Raw genomic sequence first — 20,636 nt, forward strand, 5'->3', positions numbered from 1 at the left:
AAATTCTTAGTGAGAGATATAAGGTTTATGGAGGAGTTAAGTAAAATATAATTTAGTAAAGAGATTATGTTCCAATTGGACAATGGAAAAAAAAAGTGTCTTGAATTTAGTGGTTTTATCAAAGATAAGTGTAAAGGAGAGAGAAGTATCCAAGGAAGTTTATTTTTTGGAAAGAGAAAGGAATTTAATGTGTTCGAAACTCCTAGTTAAGTATGGTTTGAAGGCTTGATAAGAGGGGTTACAAGGTATTTGTTTTGGTGTAAAAGAAGAATACCTCATTGTCATGTGGAACTTTAGAACTATATATGTTAGATGGAAAGATAGCATAGGTAGGTGATTGGTATGGAACTTTGTTTTAACACAAGAATCTGTTACTGAAATAGAAGGTTGAGAAGGGATAAGTTAAAATGGAGTTACTAGTAACAGTAGATGATCGAGAACTATTGACATGGTATGTTGAGGCTTCATTAGTTAAGAGGTAAATCATTGAGGGCATTAGTAAGATTTAAGGGATTTTGAGTTTGTGTGCTAGTTGGAAACATGAACTAGAAAGACTATCAAGTTGATTGAGAAAAGAAAAGGTAGACAATAATAGTACATGCACAAAAGTAAGTAAGTAAGTTGGATCTTCCAATATCATTGGTGTAAGGGATAGACTTGGCAATAAAGTTGAGTTGATAGTAAAAAGTTACTAAAAGTGGGTTTGGAGTATTACAAGATAGTATGTATTCTCTTGCATGGGCAATGAGTTAACTAGCTTTAGGGAGTACGAGTAATCCAAGCTAGGACTTATGAATCAAGAAGGTTTTATTGTTAAAAAAAATGACTTTAAGGATCAATTACGGTTATTACGAGATTATGAAAATTTGTTATCAATTGACTTATACTTTAGCATCTAGGGACTTCAAAACCTCATTTTCGGGGGAAATTTCGGACTCGTTCGCAGCGGGGTCTAAGTAATGACATGTGATTGTTTCACGCCTAAAGAATAATATGAGGATGGCTCAAGCAAGTTTTATAGCCCATGACAACATAGAGCCTCATGATGAGTTTCTCATGAATGTGAGACTTAATTAGACAGAGTTATTCTAAGGCATGTAGACCCTAGGAAAGACATCGCAGTTGGCGCTTCTAGAGTAGAAGCAGTTTTTAGTTAACTAGATTTATTCTGGTACGTATCTTTAGATGACGCATTATATAGTATGACCAGTTTCTTCACTGCACATATGAAGTTTTCTCGGTGACAAAATGGTAAGTTTAAACGTATGTTTTTAGTGGATAAGACTTTCTTAACTTCATGACCGTTTTCACAGTTCTCAGCTCGGACGTGTAGAAGTGTTGCTGATTTTCAACATTTTAAGTTTCATAGTTATTTCTGGAAGGGGGTTTTGTATCTAGTTTTTGAAGAGTCTTCAGTTAGCATTGGGTACTCGATTGGATTTTGGTACAATTTTTTTCACCCATAGACTGATGGTCAAATAGAACGTCTGAACCAGATATTAGAAGATATGTTGTGCGCTTGTGCACTAGAGTTTTCAGGGAGTTGGGACTCTCACCTGTAGTTAATGGAATTCACATATAATAATAGTTATCAGCCTGCCATTGGCACATTACCATTTGAGGCTCTATATGGAAAGAGTTGCAAGTCTCCAGTATGCCAGGGTGAGGTTGGTGAGAGGAAGTTGTTAGGACCTGAATTGGTGCAGACCACGAATAAGGCACTACAGAAGATCATGACTCATACGCAACAATCTCAGAGCAGACAGAAAAGCATGCCGATGTAAGACGTAAGGACTTGGAATTTGAGACTGGTGTGAAAGTGTTCTTAAAAGTGGTACCCATGAAAGGTATTATGAGGTTTGGCAGGAAAGGGAAGCTGAGTGTGAGGTTCATTGGGCCTTTCGAGGTCTTAGAGTAAATTAGCCCCGTAGTTTACCGTTTGGCTTTGCCCCCAGCATTGTCTTCAGTTCATAATGTCTTCCATGTTTCGATGCTAAGGAAGTATGTGACAGATCTATCCCACGTAGTCGACTACAAGCCCTTACGATTGAATGATAACTTGAGCTACGAGGAGAAGCCCATAGAGATCCTTGCCAGAGAAGTTAAGACATTGCGCCGCTGGAAAATTGCTTTTGTGAAAGTTTTGTGGCAGAACCACCAGTTCAGGAAAGCCACCTGGGAGCGAGAGGATGAGATGAAAGCTTAGTACCCAAAGTTTTTTTTTTTCAAGAATGAACTTTCGAGGGTGAAGTTCCTTGAGGAGGGAAGAATGTAATACCCAGAGTGTTTTAACTTTCGAGGACGAAAGTTCTTTGAGGAGGGAAGAATGTAACATCTAGCACATTTTTTTATATAATAATGTAATTTCAGTAACGTTATCCTTGGTAATTCAATAATTGCTTGATCGAAGGACATTTTTAAAATTTTTGATCTCAAGTATAAATGCGGGAATTTAAGTTTGGCGGAAAAATTAAAATTATTAAATTTTAAATTTCAATGGGAAGGTTATGGCAAGAATTAATTTTCCTTTCGAAACGGAAAGAAATTATTATAATTACACTTTCCTTTTTAATTATTATATTTTAAACCCCCATAAATTATTATATTTTAAAACCTCCATCAATTATTATATTTTAAAACCCCCATCAATCTTACTTTTATTATTATCTTTTTTTTTAAAAAAAAAAAAAAAAAAACCCCACCAACACTCTCCTTCTTCTTCCTCAAATGGCAAAACCCCCCTCCGTTTCTACTTCCAACGCCGCCTCACTACCCTCCCTCTCAGCCGTCCAATCGTCGCCGTTCGTGGGTTCCGGCTGGCCAGATCCCGTCGGTCAGACACGTTGCCAGTCGCCCAGCTCTCTAACCGCGCCTTCCTTGCCATCTGTACAGTCGTCCGACCGCCGTGCCTTTCTTGCCGTCTGTACAGTCGTCCGACCGCCGCGCCTCCCTCACTCCCTCCCTTCGCCGCACGAGCCACTAGATCTGTGCGCCGCCGCCGCTCCCACTTTGACCCACCCACCATGCCGATTTCGCCCAGGTCTGAGCCCAGCCACTGGATCTGCGCGTCTGCGACCCACTGCCGCTCCAGTCTCCAGCTGTAGCGCCTCCTAGCCCTCTATTCGCCGTCCGCCAATATCGTCATCTTTGTGTTCGCCGGATCTGACAGTTTTAGGTAAGCCTTTTGTGAAGTTTTGGGTGGAAGTTGGGCCCCATTAAGTTTGGAATTAAGGTCAACTTATTCAAATTATTTTTGGCCTTAGATTTGAATCGAGGAAGCTGTTGGAGGGTTGTCCAGCGGGACAAGAGTTTTGGTAAGAGGTATAGTCCTTATTATTGGTTTGTGCCCTTTGATGACTGAATTAAGTTTGAATTAACCCTTGTATCTCTAGGGTTCCAAGTTGTCATCCATGGGTTCCAAGTTGTCATCCATTGGGAGTTAAAATCTATTGGAAGGAGATTTGGAGTGGTTGTTAAGCGAGTTCCTTGGATAAGCTTTTGGGTATTGTGGTTTTGGCTCTGAGATGTTGCAATTATTTTTTTTGGACTAAAACTTAGTGGTGTATTCGTATGTTAGGGTCGTTTCTTCAAATCGTGGTCATTGTTTAGTTGTCTGAGTTTATCGGTGTATTTTTTATTAAGGTAAGTAATCTTACCACTAGAACTGCCCACGGGCCAGACTTTAGTTGTATGCTAGCGTGATGAATGTATGTTATGGTAAATGTTAGAATGTTGATTGACAGTATGACCTGAATCAAAGTATGTTCTGGCACGAGTTCTTGTTTGTTTACATACACACCTAAGTACTTGATCGTTAGTATGTGATAGTATATGTTTTCATATGTCGATGTCTGATCTGCTGGTGTTAAGGCATACTTGTCTGTTGTAGAATTATGATGTAAGGTTTACATGAATGTTGTATAATATGTTGTTGAGGATTATGTTATGTGATGGAGCCATGGTACCAAGGATTTCATGTATGTTTTAGAATTGTGTTTCCTTCGAGATTCACCAGTTTTGTGAGCATACTTAACTACAATAGGATAGGACTCAGTTTCTTGTCTGTTTCATGTGCGTATGTGCCGTAGGTGGGTATCTAGAGGACATAAATGTCTAGCCTGACCCCTGTGGTGGGTTTACTTACTGAGTATTTCATACTCAATTCTTTCTTATGTTGATGTTTCAAGAAAAGGTAAATATGCACCAGTGATGGCGCAGCGGAATTCGTGATCGTGACACTGGGACTAGACTTTTTTCGCTTCTGCACCTTGAAATTTGAGTCCTTATTTTCCTCTTAATATTTAGTTTTACTATTAAAAATTTATTTCTAAGGATTATTTCTTTTATATAATTGTGTTGGTCTTTAAGAATTTCGGATACCCTATTATTTGTTTTAACAATTGCATTTAATAAATGTCTTTTGAACTTCTCTTATTTTAATTAGCATTTATCTCAAATAACTGAGTGTCGTTTTAAATTCTTTGCATGCATTTATTTTAGTAACGGTCTTACCTAAGTCCTAGGGGGTTGGGTCGTTACATTGATGACCACCTTCGAGCGAGCAATAACAACCAACTCTGGGATCCAAAAACTACCTCTAATGATAAACTTCGACTACCAACTCCAATACCACCTTCATGCAACCAACTTCTAGCTCTGACAGTCGTCTTTGGCTACAGACTCTAATGAAAATTGTTTTCGATAATCAATTTCGACAACCATTTTCGAGTATTATAAGACTGATGACTGTTAAATTATGTTGTAAGGTTGTTGATTATGTAAATAATAATATTTTGTCTACATTACATGTGATATTTATACGTAGAAATTTGTACTATTTTTATTTAATTGAATTCACATATCAAAGAAGTGTTGAGAATATTTGGAAAAGTATTTATGTAGTTAAAAAGTATGTAAAATATAACCCAAAAAATCATAAAATGGAGATTTTTTCCTAAAACATTTTCTCACAAGAATTAGTGAAAAATGAAAATTCGTTCTCTAATGATCCTCTAAATTTGGAGAAGTTGAAAGTGAAATTATTGAAAAAATGTGGTGACATTCAATTGGCTATTAAGATGATGAGGAAGATTTAATAAAAAAGAATCATGACAGAGTAAAAATACAGAACAACAATAACAACAAAAATAAAAAGAAGAAGATGAAATTCATAGAGAAAAATTAAGAATCAAAAGTTTTAATTTCTTTTTGGTTTCTCATTTTATTTAACCCTATTTCTGCAAGAAATATAGTGAGTCAATTGTTATTCATTACCAAAAAAAAAAAAAAAACTTTAAAAATTAAAGAAAAAATTGCAATTTATATTTTATTTAAACAATGATGGGTGTAATTATTGAATAAAAAAGTTTTAAAATAAAAATTGTAATCATAAAAATAGATTATTTAGAGTTCAAAAAACTCTACCAGATACCCCAGACATATGAACTCGACCCTACACCCGAAATATATACATATGAACTCAAACCAAAGAACTCTGCACCCTAAACACAGACATATAAACTTGAACTCCAAATACCTTATATCAACTCAACGTCCCAAACAACCTCCTAATTTTATCATTCAACACATTTCATTTCAATCCATTATCAGCCAAGAAGATAGTACATCTACTATGAAGAAGAAGAAGATGAATATGAATTCGCAAACTTTATCTATCACATTTATGCCCATACCAAATCAACCGATCAATAGAAGATAAAAAAAGCTTTTCAAAGTCGCAATTAAAGACAAAATTATCAAAATCATCATGTGCATATCACTTAAACTTCTAGGCGTCGTCCTTTATAATAAGATATCTTCAGACCATTATGTAAATTATAAATACATTAACGCACATACTCAAGATCATATGATCAATTTGTCAAAAACAATTTATCAAAGTTGTTAAAAACAAAATAAACGTAAAAACCAAAATGATCAAGTTTTTTATTTTGAGTACTACTTTTGTCCCTTTACTTTTAGCTTTGTTCTGGTTTAATCACTCTACCTTGTCTATCCATTTTTTGTCCTAGCTGTTTCATTATTTATTTTTATATCTAATTCTTTTCAATTACCCTTTTAACTCAACTTAAACTCTTAAAATTTAATGATTTTTAATAGTAAAACTAAATATTAAGAGGACATATAATCACTCTACCTTGTCTATCCATTTTTTGTCCTAGCTGTTTCATATTTTGTATTCCATGATTTTCATTGGACATATAATTTGCATTAGAATGTTGCAAACTTGGACTAAAAATCATGGACATATAATTTGCATTAGAATGTTGCAAACTTGGACTAAAATGGTCATTTTTAAAAATATAAGACCAAAGCATATAATTTAAAAAGTAAAGAATCTAAAATGAACAAAAGTTACAAAATGCAAAGACCGAAATGAACCTTTTATATAGACCAAGATCGTATATGAAAGAACATGGAGTTTTAATAACTAAAATAAACAATCAAAATAAATATTTTGAAAGTTAAAAAATCGACAAAGTTGATCGATCAAAATATAAAATAGAAAATGTATAAATACCATATTGATTGTTAAGCTAAAGGCAAATTCCATTAAAATTTAATGACAATTTACAATAAATGTACTCGTAAAATTTGGGTACTAAATTTTGAAACAAAATTTCTCCCAAAATAAAACCATAAGTCTGCCACAGGTAGAAATAGAATAATTTAGCTCAGCCTTCTTTATTGAGAAAGAAAGGTGAGCATATCAACAAAAGAAGTGCTGCTTTTTTAGAAGAGAACATTACATGCATTCTTGAACAAATGCCATTACTTGGTGAGTCAACTGTCACCAAACCTTATTTCTCATCATCTGAGAACTCTTATCATACAATTGTAGGTTGGAGTTTCAACTATTGTAGCTTCATCTTCATGTCATGTAACCTAAACAACAGGTAGTGAAATATAATTAACCAACCAACGAACGGACTAAGGTTGGAAAGTATTCGAGGACCTGAAAAACCCAAAAAGTAATGAAGATGAGGAAAGAATCCTTGGCCTGATTACTATGAAAATGAAGAAAAATAAAAGTAGGTTAAGGAGTTTTAACTTGGACTCGCAAGTTCTTTTCAAGCCATTAACAAGAACAAGGGCGTTAAGGAAACAGGGGCTGATAAAGGAGCCCTGTAGTTTCATGGAATCCCATCATCAAATTGAGATTCTGTAGCGCTTGACCTGAAGCCCCCTTCACAAGATTATCAATCTGCTCACCGAACCATCATGATCGTTATTAGGTTCCGTATGGAAAGGGATATGCTACTTTTAATGTTAATTTATGAAACCGACCAACTTACAACAGAAACAATGATGGCTCTTCCTTGAATTCGGTCGGGAAAGACGTTGATGTGGCAATAATTAGACCCTCGGACATTATGAGTACGAGGGACGACTCCTTTCTCCAACACGCGTACAAATTCTTCTTCCTACAGGGAATGGAAAATATCAAGTAGTTATAGGTGTGAGTTACTGAATACTCTATCCAATCCAATGAATAACTCAGATACGCAATGCTGAATTTGCAAAATAAGAATTGTTATTTATACCTTATAGGAGTCTTTTAAGTGTTGGTACAGATCCTCAGTATTCATCCCTGGAGCCATTTCGACATATATAGTTGATTGCATACCTCGAATCTAACATGGTAATAAGAATATCTGTTAAACTATCGTATGTTAAAAAACGATCCTCAGACAAACTTTATTAGTACGTAAAAGTGTGTTACCATTGGCATTAGGTGTGGCGTAAAACTGACGGTTACTTTTGACTTTGTGGCTTCAGACAGTCCCTGCTCAATTTCAGGAACTGAAAAGTAACAAAAAACCAAGATCATTACATCATATGATCTACTGAAAAATACCCCAATCACGAGATTCCTAGAACGAAACTCCTGTAAGAGGTTCAAGGAACAAAGAAGATATGAAAGCAAAACCAACATGTCACAAGATTAAAATATCAATAATTGTACTGGATACTCCGGTGCTACTGCCACCAGACACTCATGCCGAGGTGAAGTCCAAGGGAAAGAAAACAAGCTATCAATTCCAAGTTTACACATGGCATATATAGACTTCAGAATAGTGATTGTTCTCTCTAGATGGGCCACTTTGCCCAGTAGATAATCAGGGTAGTGTAAACAATGTCGAGATGAAAGTATAACAAAATCAACAACTTACAGCACAAGTAATTCAATCAGAAATCAGCCCCTAGCTTCATTGTCGATATTTAACCATACAAGAAAGTGACAGATATTAGAACTCATACATACTATTCACTACCCGTCGGAGAAGAATGCAAAGAAATCGGAAAACGCTTCATATGACCAAGTGTATCATCTTACCATGACGATGGCGGGTAATTCCATAAGAATAAATGCCTTCAGCTATTTCCGTGTATAAATTTGCCTCTTTGGCACCACGTCCTATGGAGTAAACCAAGTTCATAAAGCAACAGTACAACATAATCAAGAGTTTATGACAAATTTTGCAGAAAGTGTAATTTGGGAATAGATCCTGACCAGCTCCACTAACACCAGACTTAGAATCAATAATGATGCCCCCATGTTGAATTAGATTAGCCTGAAGGAAAATATTTGGGAGCTGATTAGTGGCTAGCAACGACCATTTATGAGGATGGTTCTCTCTTTTGATCTTTTTATGCAGAAGAGATGGATGAAGCTTAATATTATAGAAGCACCCCTAATAAATTCTTTTTTCCCCAAATCCTATCATTAGTTTCAAAAATTCCAATATAATTTTAATACATCAGCCATGTACATTTTAAATATGTAGAAAGATACATGCCATAAAATCATATAGCATCATTAGCTATTGCTGATGAAAATATAATTTGGACACCAAGCCTCACCTAGAAAAATGAAAACATATTTAACATTGGCTGGTTGAAAAAGATGAGAAATGTGAAAACTCCAAAAGATAATGCAAAAGCAAACTCCAATTGGAAATATTGAAGGGGGATTTATCAAAAGATCAGGTGTTCAGGACAGATTATTACGGCTTCAGAAATGAATACCTTTACAATATTCATAGAAAAATATATATTTCCATAAAAATAAAATGAAAAAAAAAAAAACTTTAAAATAGATAGGAACATGAAAAGGTCTTGACTCGTGTAAGCAAAGAATAGTTACAAATATACATGAAACAGAAATACAATATCTCAATCATGACAATGCTAATGTTGGAGAACACAGTAGTGAAAAAAGATTTGAAATTTTTCAGTATCTCTCTGAAGCTAAATAGACCAAATAACAGCTAGAATTGTCTCGTGTTCCTGAAAATGTTGTTGCTCCATTCCTTGAGTTTGCTCGATCCTTGACATGATCTTGTATAGTTGGAGTCCCTTTTTGTAGAGGGAGTCCTCTTTTCTTGTCGGCTTGGTTTTTGTATGTCCGCGTATTCTTTCATTTTTTTCTCAATGAAAGTTGTTCTTATAATATATAAATATATATATATATACATTTTCTTGAGTTTTTGACAACATGAGTATCCCAGCCAGCCTCCAGCATAAGTATTTGACCACTAAAATTCAGTGGACAAGATAAACAAAGGGTGGGTAAGCCAAAAATTCCAAACTTGATTGGAGATTTCCCTGATTCGGAGGTCTGTCTTTATCAAGATTGAAAAATAGTCAGATGTGTTCCTCGGCAATCTAACAGATCTAGACTCATTGAAAGCTTCTTCCCAAATGAAAAGTTGATCAACGAGAGACAAGAACAATTTTTCTTTAAGGTTAAACAAAGGGCATTTACCATTGGGGAGAGTCAGGGGAATGTCCAAGAGACAGGCTTCCACCAGCTTATTGAATTTCTTCATGCTTTTGTTTCTCTTCTACTTTCTATGGATCTTTCATCTGTATCGAAATCCCCTCCTAATCCCCAACATTGCATAAACCATAGATATTTTCCAGCTCTCTCCAAAGAAGGTCCCTATTGAGTTAATGAAAAGGTTCATTGACCACAGGTCCACAATGAACCACCAATTAATCCATCTTGAATAGGGAACCGAGTAGACAAACAGTTCCCCCAACTGCACTTATAGAACAAAAACAGAAGCCTGATTTTACATCATGAGAATACCGCAAATAAACCATAAGAGGCTTGAGAGGTCCATCCTTTTGTCCTTGAGCATTGAGATGCAAACTGAGTCAATCAATTTTCTGTCTGCACAAGCTAAGATTAGTTTCCTAAAAGATCCACCACATCTAGATATTATCGGTAATAACATAACTTTTCCTTCTTCCAGACGGCTCACATTTTAGGTAAGTATCTTTATAAACTCTGACTCCCTCCCCCATCTTACAACAGACGTTCTATATAACTAATGATAGACATCAAGTTTTTCATTCTCATGGAATCTTGATTCCAAGTAGTTTTCCAGAATTGTGCAGAGAATTCAGAACTAAAACCATGCTCCCTGTGCCTTGTTTCAAGTTCCTACCTATGCTTTCAATTTCAATGAACTATTGATTCACATGTAAGCTTTCACAATACATCAAAATACAATAAAAGATAAAATAGAATACTAAAGAGATAAGTTTCGATTTTTCTTTTACTACAAAGAAGCATCAAGTACATGTTTTATTTCTGTACCTGGGATTATACAAACATTGGAATATAAAAACTAAAAACAAAAAGAATTACCAGCTCAGCATGCATTGACATTATCATGTACTGATGAAATTTTCTAGGGATAGACAAAACCTTTATTAGTGGCACAAGAGGAAGTTGAATAGATGTTGGATAACAACCAGGATTGGCTACAAGACGAGCACCCTTGACTTTATCCCTCAAAATTTCTGTCAAACCATACACGGCTTCTTTCTGAAACCAATATGAAATAATTTTAACGTTCACAAATTCAAGGACTTTATATATTAAAAAACAGTGAGAAAGAAATTCTAAAAAATGCCGAGTTCTCATCTTATCTCACCACCACTAGCCCAATATACCCTCAAAAGAAAAATTTACAAATTCACAACAAGTAACATCCTCAAAAGAACACAATCTTAGATGCAGAATCAGCTAAAATACACAGTATTCAGGCTACAAAGGAAACATAGCAGAAAAAGGAGGGAAAATAGACTATGGAATAAACAAACTTATCAACACATAAAGATTAACAAAACTGTGACATGAGAAGCCTAAGTAGGCAGGAGAAGAATCAATAAGCAGATTTGGAGATCAATGTTCTAGATTGACAGTAGTAACTTGTCACCCAATTGTGCGGTGAGTTAGCTCTTTTGCATATTATCACGTGGAAGAAATTTTAGGTTTATATAGTGAGCAAACATTTTCATGTTCCAAAATCAGACCTCACTCTGAAGGGAAAGGAAAGGTGATGTGTTGTCTATTTTGGTTTACACTTTGCAAGATATGGTGAGAAGACAGACTTTGATTCACAATAGGGACTGTGGATGTATATGGAGTAGTAGTTTTGCATGCGCTCCTTTGCAATCACTCATAATGGACTATTTTCACAGTTTTTCCCCTTTCTCCCATTAGAATTCATGACCTGCATGGAAACTTGCAGTTCTCCTTCTTCAATGTATAAAAGCCAAAGAAGTTTTGCCTACTTCAAATAAATAAACCACACCTGCAAATCCACTGCTCTATGTGGCTGGCCATACCACTCCTCGTATTCGGATGGATCTTGCAAGCGGAAGTCCTGGAGAATCATCGAGTACAAATAAGTAGTAGTATATCCAATCGCTAAACCCTAAATCCTAAAACACGATCGCTCGCACATAAAATAAGAAGTTAAAACATTAAACATACAGCTGAAAGGTCCACAATTTTTAATTCCTTGGGAAGGGCTTTAATAACTTCCTGGAGACAGAAAAATACAAACTAATTAGACTTAAAAGGAGAAATGCCTATGTAACATTTTTTATACTTTAGGGTATCTCATAACTCATAAGTAATTGGTTGACGAACTGCAATTCGACACTGACCTGCGTTGTTCCATGTGGCAAGCAGCAAAATATTGCATCCACCTCTGAAAAATCCGCATCTTTGATGGCCACCAAATCTGGAAGATCCTATAAACAGCAAGGAGTACAGCCAACATAACTCCCGGCAACTACTAATACCATACACTAAGAAGGTCCATATCCAGTAACTTACTCCAAGAAAACAACAAAACTGACCATGACCAACATTAAATAGAATCGCATTACTAAGAGAGCCATACTTGTGTGAATAGATGAGGAAATACTGATGAAAACGGTTGACCAGCTTTCCTATCAGCAGTCATGAGAGTAATGCCAAAATGTGGATGATTTGCTAGAAGCCTAACAATCTGCAAGGAAGAAACATAAGGGATCATTCCTTAGGTGGAAAAAAGTATAGGAAATACTTCGTAAATTTCCTCTTGACGTCACATCATACCAAAATCCCTGCTATGGCCATTAGACATCAAGCACATTTCTTCCAAAAGTGAACACAAAAATTGCAGGGTAGAGAAAGCTACCTCCGAGCCAGTGTAGCCACTAGCTCCAAGAACACCAATGCGAACTTCCGGCTGTGGCTTTTGAGCTTTAGTGCTCATTGAACATTTAACAAACACCTTCCCTTCATTTCGCTTTTTAAGCTTCAAAATCTTTGATTCATCCTGGAAAAACAAACAAAATTACAGAAAGGAACAAAGGAAAGCCTCTCCCAGATCAAAATATTTGAATTTTTGAACAGTTTCACTTGCCACCATGAAAATGAAAACCCATCTGAAAGCAGTACACAAAAATGAAAGAACTAAAAAGGGACTCTCTCAATTCTTCTGGTACTTAAAAATCGTTTACAACTTAGTAAAATATCCAATATTTTCTGGGTAATCAAACAAAATGCATAAAGAATCCAAACCTTGAGTAAACAGGAAACAGAACGGAAGGTTGAAGACGTCATCTTCTACTCCCTGCAAATTTTGAAAAAGAATGTAAAGTTTTAAAAGACCAGTGAAGATACCCATTTGAATATTATTGAGACAAAAATCGAAAATGGAAAACTTCTTAACCCTACTTAAGCGGGTCGGGCGAACCGGTGAACCGAACCAAATCTTAACGGGTCGGTTCACCGGTTCGGTTCGGTTCGGTTTCTTAACTTTACTAGAAACGTCTTCTTGGATGAATTGGGTAGTGACAAGGTATAATAAAAGAGAGAAAATGATTGCAATACAAATATGTTTTGTACACATTTAATTGGGATTAAGTTGTAATAGTGCTAGTGGAAAGGATACGTATGAAGGGAAGAATAATACATTGTAACTAAATAAATAAATACAATTGATTAAAAAACGTCTATCTAAATTACATCAAAGATAATAAATATAGGATAGCTCGAGGGGAAAACAACTTATCCTTGATTCAAAACCATATAAAAAAAAAACCAAAACTCGAAAAATAAAAAAATACATATAAAAAGATTAAAAAAAAGTTAAGATAAAATCATATTTGAAACGAAAAGATTAGAAGATAGTATGAGATTTTAAAAACGGATCTAGGTTTTAAGATTAAAAAAATAATCACTGAAGATTTAAGCTGAAGATATGGTGTGTTTGGAATACATTTTTAAGTGTTTAATTTAAAAAATAAGTCATTTTGGAAGAAATTAAAGTGTTGGATGGTTTAATAAACTTGATTTTTAAATGTATTCTAATCATTTTTATTTAATTATATCGGAGGAATTTTAAGATTAAAAGAATAAAGGTCTTTGACGAAATATTAATTGATGCTATGAAATCCAAATTTTCAATAAAAATTCTCCTACCTTACTAGCCCATGGAGTCTAGAGAAAGAAAGTTGAGACGAAGGATCGATGGCGGCATCAAATCCAATTAACTTCAAATTTTCAGTCCCAACCAATTTTGATAATTCGCCCGATTAGTATTTTTACCTTTAAACTCGACCCTTTTATTTGAATAAATTATTCAAGAAAGGCATTACAATTGGTATTTGAGTATGCTAGAAACTACGAGATTCATGGCTCGAATCCCCTATTCTTAATTGTACTAAAAAAAACTTCTTCTTGAATTGAGTAATTTCTTTGATTACCACTTGATATGAATTTGAGGCACTTATCGTTACATTATTGTGGCATTCTTACCGAATAATTTATCCTTTGTTTGACTTCAAATACCTTGCGCATAACCTATTTAATTGCAAATTGTAACCAATTAACGGTTTGTTAAAAATACTAGAATGAATAACTTTTGAAAGTTCAAGTTCTAAAGTAGACATTTTCAAAGTTTACAAGCTAAAAAAAACATGGTTATAGGACCAAACGGAATTTAAAAGAATGGTGTCTAACAAGTTTTTAAACTTTAAATAGTGTTTAATAACATTATAACTTTCAAACTCTATCTTATATAGATGAAGCATTGAATAGGTCTATAAACTAATTTTATATCTAATAAATTATGATATATACAACATTTTCTAACTTCGTAACACACAAAAGACAATTAAAAGTTTAATATCCAAAGATTTATTAAATACAAAAATTCAATTTTATGTTTAACCAATGTATTTTTGTTTTGGAAAGATATATTAATGACTTATACATTAAATTTATAACTTCTTAGATTGTTGAAAACTTATTAACACTTCAAAGATTAAGAACTAATTCGACACAAAATTGAAATTTTGATTCTTTTAAGGTTAATTTATACATTTAATATTAAACTTTAAAAGTTGTGTTTATTTAGTCTTTTAACTTTGAAAATTATAAATTTAATCCCTAAACATTTAAAAATTCTAAAATTCACGAATTTACTAAATATAGAATTGAAATCTTAAAATTTTATCACACATAAAAGTTCAAGAACGACACAAACTAGGAATGGAGAGTTGAATAACCAATTATGCACAAAGAAAGAATTAGAAGTAATAGTTTGAATGTTTCTTTCAAACTTTTTATTTTCATTTCTTAGTGGTCAATTGGGGCTTGCAATGGTTTGTAAGTGGAGAAAGAAAAGCTTATGAATAAGTGGACAAAAACATATACAAGTTGGATTAAATGTATTGTACAATTTGGATTAAATGTTTGAAGTGTCCTCAAATTTCTTTGGTTGAAGTTGGACACATCATACATATTGTCATGGGGTCAATTTTTACAACCATCTTGTATTGTCCATCTTGTTTTTGTTTTGTTTTTCTTGTTTTGAGTTTGGGAAGAATAAACCTTGTTGTTCCTTGTTTCATAGCTTTTTTTTTTTTTAAAAAAAGAAAGAATTGTTCCCTTTTTTTTTAAATATATATATCTATCGTGAAACTTAGGTTTTGACTCTAGTTTTTATTTGATTCCTAGGTTTTAAAATATTGCACATGTAGTCTTTAAGTTTTGAGTTTTGTATCAATTTAATCCATAAGTTTCAAAATGTTATAATTTTTACTCTTAATATTTGAGTTTTGTTTCAATTTAGTCCATAGGTTTCAAGATTTTATATTTTTAACCTATATTCACTTTTAATCATTGACTTTAATCTATTAACTATTAAAAATATTTTGAAGTGAAATTTTAGATTTAATTTTAAAAGTGATAAATACAATAAAACTTAATTACTTCTTTCAACGATTTTTAATTTATTAATATAAATTAACTTTAATGACGGAAAGTGAGTATATAGGAAAAAGTCGAGATTAAGAATATAAATCTTGAAACATAGAGACTACATTAAGCAAAACTTAAATGTCAAGGGTAAAATTATAACATTTTGAAACTAAGGAACTAAATTGAAACCAAATTCAAAACTTAAGAATTAAACGTGTAGAATTTTGAAACCTAAGGACTAAAAAAAACTAGATCAAAACCTAGAAACCAAAATGGCATTTTTTTTAATTTATAAAATGCATAATTTATGTTTAAGTTAAATATAACATAATATTTTCTATTTTATTTTAAAAACTAATTTTCAAATAAGAACTTAATTCTTTAACTTTAAATTTGAGATAACAAGAATGAAGAAGCGCGATAATTTCAAGCAAATTTATATTTTCCTACAAATATTAATAATGATTTTTTTGTTTTAATTCTTGAAAATAAAAAAGAAATAAATAATTAAAAATAAATTACAATGAAAATGTTACTAAATAAATCAATAGGAACATAACTCAATAAATAAAATACCAATTATCATTTTAAAAGTCATAATTGGACAAGAACTAAAGTTTTCTTTTTATTAAATAGGGTCTTAATCAGCCTTTTTCATTCTCAAGTAGTTGTTAATTGATATAAAGGTCCGTCCTTTGATTGTATTGAGAGGTCATTTACTTTATATTTTCCGTATTTTTATTATCTTTTTTTTTTAAAAAAAAATGGTAGCTTTCCAAATGATTATAAATGAATTTAATCATTTATGCAGAAAAAAGATATTGTAGGGTTTTCATTTTTTATTTTTTGTCTAGCACCATGGTAGGGGCATATTGGAACGATAATATGTAAATAATATGAGGCCCTATTTAATTTTTTATAACTTGCTTATAAGTTGAAAAAAATATATATAAAAATTGAAGTTATTGAATGAGAAAATTTGGACCAATCACAAGTTGTCACGTCATTTACTAAATTATGACGAAATTTTAAATCATTAAATTTGGGTCCAATTATAAATTGACATATGTCCCAAATTGAAACTGAAGATAAATTTTAGTGACACCGTGGTTTTATCATGACCATTGAATCATAATTTGGTATTATTATTTGGGTCAAAGTCTAACTAAACCGAAAAATAGGTTGAATTTGTCCCAAATGTCAAATCAGCCTAAATCCAATTAATTGGACTCAAAGGCCATGCCCATGGACCAACTAAGCCCAAACTCATGGGCTAACTAGACTCAAGTCCATGAAGCCCATCAGAGAACCCTATAAATAGAGGCACTCTTCTCATTTCAGGGGCATTTTTCTAAGCCCAGAGAATTGATTAACAAACAGAAGACTCTCAAGACTTCTAAAGTTAAGAAGACTGAAGACACAAATACTCTTCCAAGACTTGTTCGGTGATTTTCTTCTTCAAGCCAAGTGCATTCACCCAACCGAGAGAATCAGAGGAATCAAGTATTAGAGATCGAACCACATCACATCAAATCAACTTCAACATCAATATCAACTCAAGTTCAACTCCACGAAGCAAGTTTCTCCGGAAGCTTCGTGTGAATAAAAGTGTTGAAGAAAAAATCAATTACCAATTTTGTTTCCATCCTTTCAATAATTTGAACATAATTTAATTGAATTTATGAGATTTTTTAAGTTCAACCATACGTGGAATTAGAGAATTCAATTTCTTAAATTTTTGGTCGAGAAAATATATGCTTCAACAAATTGAATTATACCCCAATTTGACACAATATGAAGTTAAATAGTTGTATTTCGCAACACGTTCCTAAATTTTAATGAATGTTTTTATGCCGTTTAGAAACCTTTTAAAGTGTATCAAATTTTGAATTGCACAACCTAATAGACAAACTTATAATATATGGAAAAAGTAAGTAGTTATCTAGATAAATAGAGTGACAAGTATATAAAAATGTTAGAATAGTTATGTATCCATCAACTCTTTGACACATTCATTTGTAAAAACGTATAATATATATAGGTAAATTAACTACAACAAAAACCACAATCAACTACTTCCTAATCAATCTCTTCATTACTAATAGTATTGAGAAAAACATCTTTCTAAATAAAAAAAATAACTTTAAGAAGACGTCATAGCTACTAAAATATGAGTAGATTTGTTTTCCTCCCTAGAGAGTGTAAAAAATAGAAGTATTAATTGATTCCCAAAAAAAAAAACTTCAATTATGATATCAATCTCAGTAAGAGAAGACTATTTTCTGCACAACAAATTAATCACCACCAAATCATCTGATTCCACTTCGACTGGTGAGTTGTTCCAAGCTCATTCCTGATGCACCAATAACAAACCCACGACTAGAACTGCTTCAGTTTTCAGGAAATTGACACTCCACCCCTTTCTAAAAAACTTGCATCCTCCCAGAATCGCACGACTTCCATAATCTTGAACAATCTGTGTTGGAAATTTATAATTAGATATAAATAAAATGAAAAAACTAAATTAAATCCAAAATTCCCACTTCTAAAGGTTAAAGCAAAAAAAAAAAAAAAAAAAAAAAGAAACAATCTTAAAATTAGCAAAATAATTAAGAGTGGGAAAAAAGAGAACGACACTGAAAAATATATCGGTTCGGCCCAAACTCTGGACTACGTCCAATCTTCTGCAATTGCATGTTCTACTATGATAAAAATTGTAAAAACACTCCAAACTCACACTACAAATATCTCTACAAATATCTCCCAAAATAGCCTAATATAAACTATATGAATCCAAATACCACAACTCGATAATTGAAATAAACAATAAGAGAGAAAAAAATGCACAAGACCCAAGAGAATGCACACTAAGTTCTCTCAATTAATCATTGTTGTATAAAAAAAAGGTCCTATCGCAAAAATGCTTCAAATGCCGTTTGGAATCTGTTTTTGTGCCGTCAGTTTGCCTCACCCTCCTTCAACCAACAAAACACACATATATATGTGTTTTGGTGTAAATAACCTAAAGGCCTAAATAGGCCCAAGCCCATTTATTTTCCCTTTTCTTAATTTTGACTTTGGTCTCACACACACACACACACACATATATATACATATGTGTATATATATCATTGTGTGCTTCTTCATGGAATTTTATCTCCACAATCCCAACATTCTCCCACTTGGAGACAAAATGACGATCTTGCCTCCCACTACAACAAAACTCACCATCTTGGCAAACTCCAAGACTCAACTTCCACTACAATCATTATCTCTAATCTTCTTGGCAAACTCCAAGTTTCAACATAAAACCTGTAAAATCAACAAAGAAACCAAACATGAAACCATTAGAAAAATAACTGTAGCTCATCTGTGATTGCCCCGAGGTATAGGCAAACTATGTGGAACTATTCCCCAAACATAAAGGACAACCACTACTCTCACTTCAACTAAGTGGTATCAATTGACATCTTCTTCACTCTTGAATACCTATTCTTGAAGAATACACTCTGCAAATGGTTTGACTCCTTCCTTCAAACTTGCTGTCAAGCTAGAGACTTTATCCTTAACCTTAACAACTGCTCTGGTCTTCCACTTTGATGCCCTTATTTGCTTCTACGACTTCATCAATTCGTTTGACTGTCTGACAATCGGGGGTTCATGATAGCCATCAACTTTCTCTCTCGGACTTTCCAATTGCTTCTGAACAGATGGACCTTGATCTGACTGATCAATACTGACTATCAATGCTGACTATCATTGTTGCTGGCTCAACTGTACAATTACACCTACCATTTACAGCTTTAACTGGCATCCACCGTCTCTTTGATCATTTGACAACACTGAATCGACATTTGGAACTTTTGTGGCCAACTACCGCTACCTGGGATCCCAACATGAGTTTACACTGGTGACTGCCAAACTCACACCTGTAATCCTCATCATCCAATTTGCCAATAGAGATGAAATTCATTTTTATCCTGGGCACAAACCTGATATCTCATAGTACTAACTTTTCTCCAAACTCTATCTTCAAATTAGTGTTCCTAATCCCAGCGATCTTGGAAACTCTACGATCCCCCATTCTCACTAGACCACGATGTCTTGATGTGAAAGATGTGAATAGAATCCTACCTGAAGCTATATGTACTGAAGCTGCACTGTTAATTATCCATTCATATGGGTGACTACTATTTTGTGTGTAACTCTCAACACAAGCATAGACGCATAGACATAAGTAATTATCTTTTCATCAGTTTCAACCAGATTTATCATTACTTCTTCAGTTTCAACCAAATTTACCTCATGTTTTCTTTTCTGATCTTCTTTTAATTTCCTACACTGATTTTTGAAGTGACCTTTCTTGTGACAGTAAAAACACTTTATCTCATTAATCCTATTCTTTCACTTTTTATTACTGCTACTCGACCCATCGTTTTCAGAGACCACATTTCCTTTATCTTTAGTCACCACCAAAGCTGAATTTACAGTAGATTCTTTACTACTGTCTTTCTTACAAATTTCTTATATATAGCTAAATCACAAATCCCTAAAAACTTTAATGTATTATCTGATAACTTGTAGAAATACAAGTTATTGTAGTCTTTTACTTAGAATAATGAAGATTGGAATGTAGAATATGCATCAATCTTACTCAGAATTCATGCTTGAAATGATGCTTGCGCTAAAGTACGCTAAGACTGGCTGCTGATCGCATTTCATGAGTCTTATTGCGTCAAAATGTTTATTTGCAGTTGACAGCAGGATTTATTGAATGCGTTGATCTTCCACCCGATGAACAAATAGTTGATCACATGCCTCGGGATCTCTGAGCCTATGCCAACAAATCTTTTATCAAATCCTCAGAATATTGACCATGATAGCAGTGTTGAAATCCTCACCTACCACGTTAGAGATGACGACTAATCAGAGCGGGAATCCCAACAATTGTCAGCATAAAGCTTTATAAATAGAGCCTTGACGCCCACAAAAAAAAAAAAAAAATCGAAGAGAATTAGAGATTTTTCTGAGAGCTTCCATACCCAAACTTCATCCT

General features: G+C 33.5%; 2 protein-coding genes and 1 long non-coding RNA gene across 6 annotated transcripts; 1 reads left to right on the forward strand and 2 right to left on the reverse strand.

Annotated features, from left to right (window-relative positions):
• Positions 1-2,640: 2,640 nt before the first annotated feature.
• Positions 2,641-3,772, forward strand: LOC120088536 (uncharacterized). Of its 3 annotated transcripts, none has more exons than XM_090306199.1 (3): positions 2,641-3,175; positions 3,264-3,314; positions 3,393-3,772. In XM_090306199.1, the coding sequence occupies exon 1, from the start codon at positions 2,728-2,730 to the stop codon at positions 3,112-3,114; it is 387 nt and encodes a 128-aa protein (XP_090162325.1). In that variant the 5' UTR covers positions 2,641-2,727; the 3' UTR covers positions 3,115-3,175; positions 3,264-3,314; positions 3,393-3,772. The 3 variants fall into 3 exon arrangements, with proteins under 3 accessions (XP_090162325.1, XP_090162323.1, XP_090162324.1); XM_090306198.1 differs by having other exon boundaries at positions 2,647-3,175; positions 3,264-3,321; XM_090306197.1 differs by having other exon boundaries at positions 3,264-3,772.
• Positions 3,773-6,545: 2,773 nt separating this feature from the next.
• On the reverse strand, positions 6,546-13,025 carry LOC120088378 (Putative N-acetyl-gamma-glutamyl-phosphate reductase). Of its 2 annotated transcripts, none has more exons than XR_016523944.1 (14): positions 12,896-13,025; positions 12,510-12,650; positions 12,231-12,338; positions 11,992-12,078; positions 11,816-11,866; positions 11,634-11,705; positions 10,742-10,861; positions 8,537-8,597; positions 8,360-8,440; positions 7,745-7,824; positions 7,566-7,655; positions 7,309-7,445; positions 7,073-7,225; positions 6,546-6,976 (listed from the first exon to the last, which is right to left on the reverse strand). XR_016523944.1 is itself a non-coding variant. In XM_090306015.1 (14 exons), the coding sequence occupies exons 1-13, from the start codon at positions 12,935-12,937 to the stop codon at positions 7,118-7,120; spliced, it is 1,170 nt and encodes a 389-aa protein (XP_090162141.1). In that variant the 5' UTR covers positions 12,938-13,025; the 3' UTR covers positions 6,546-6,976; positions 7,073-7,117. The 2 variants fall into 2 exon arrangements, 1 of the variants encoding a protein (XP_090162141.1); XM_090306015.1 differs by having other exon boundaries at positions 7,317-7,445.
• A 4,712-nt stretch (positions 13,026-17,737) lies between these two features.
• LOC150033457 (uncharacterized) lies at positions 17,738-18,537 on the reverse strand. Its single transcript, XR_016524063.1, has 2 exons — positions 18,218-18,537; positions 17,738-18,056 (listed from the first exon to the last, which is right to left on the reverse strand). It is a non-coding gene; the product is annotated as an uncharacterized LOC150033457 (long non-coding RNA).
• Between the last annotated feature and the right edge of the window lie 2,099 nt (positions 18,538-20,636).

The sequence above is a fragment of the Benincasa hispida genome, chromosome 10 (genome assembly GCF_027475165.1).
Source record: "Benincasa hispida cultivar pf3 chromosome 10, pf3_genome.v1.1, whole genome shotgun sequence".
Classification (NCBI taxonomy): domain Eukaryota; kingdom Viridiplantae; phylum Streptophyta; class Magnoliopsida; order Cucurbitales; family Cucurbitaceae; genus Benincasa; species Benincasa hispida.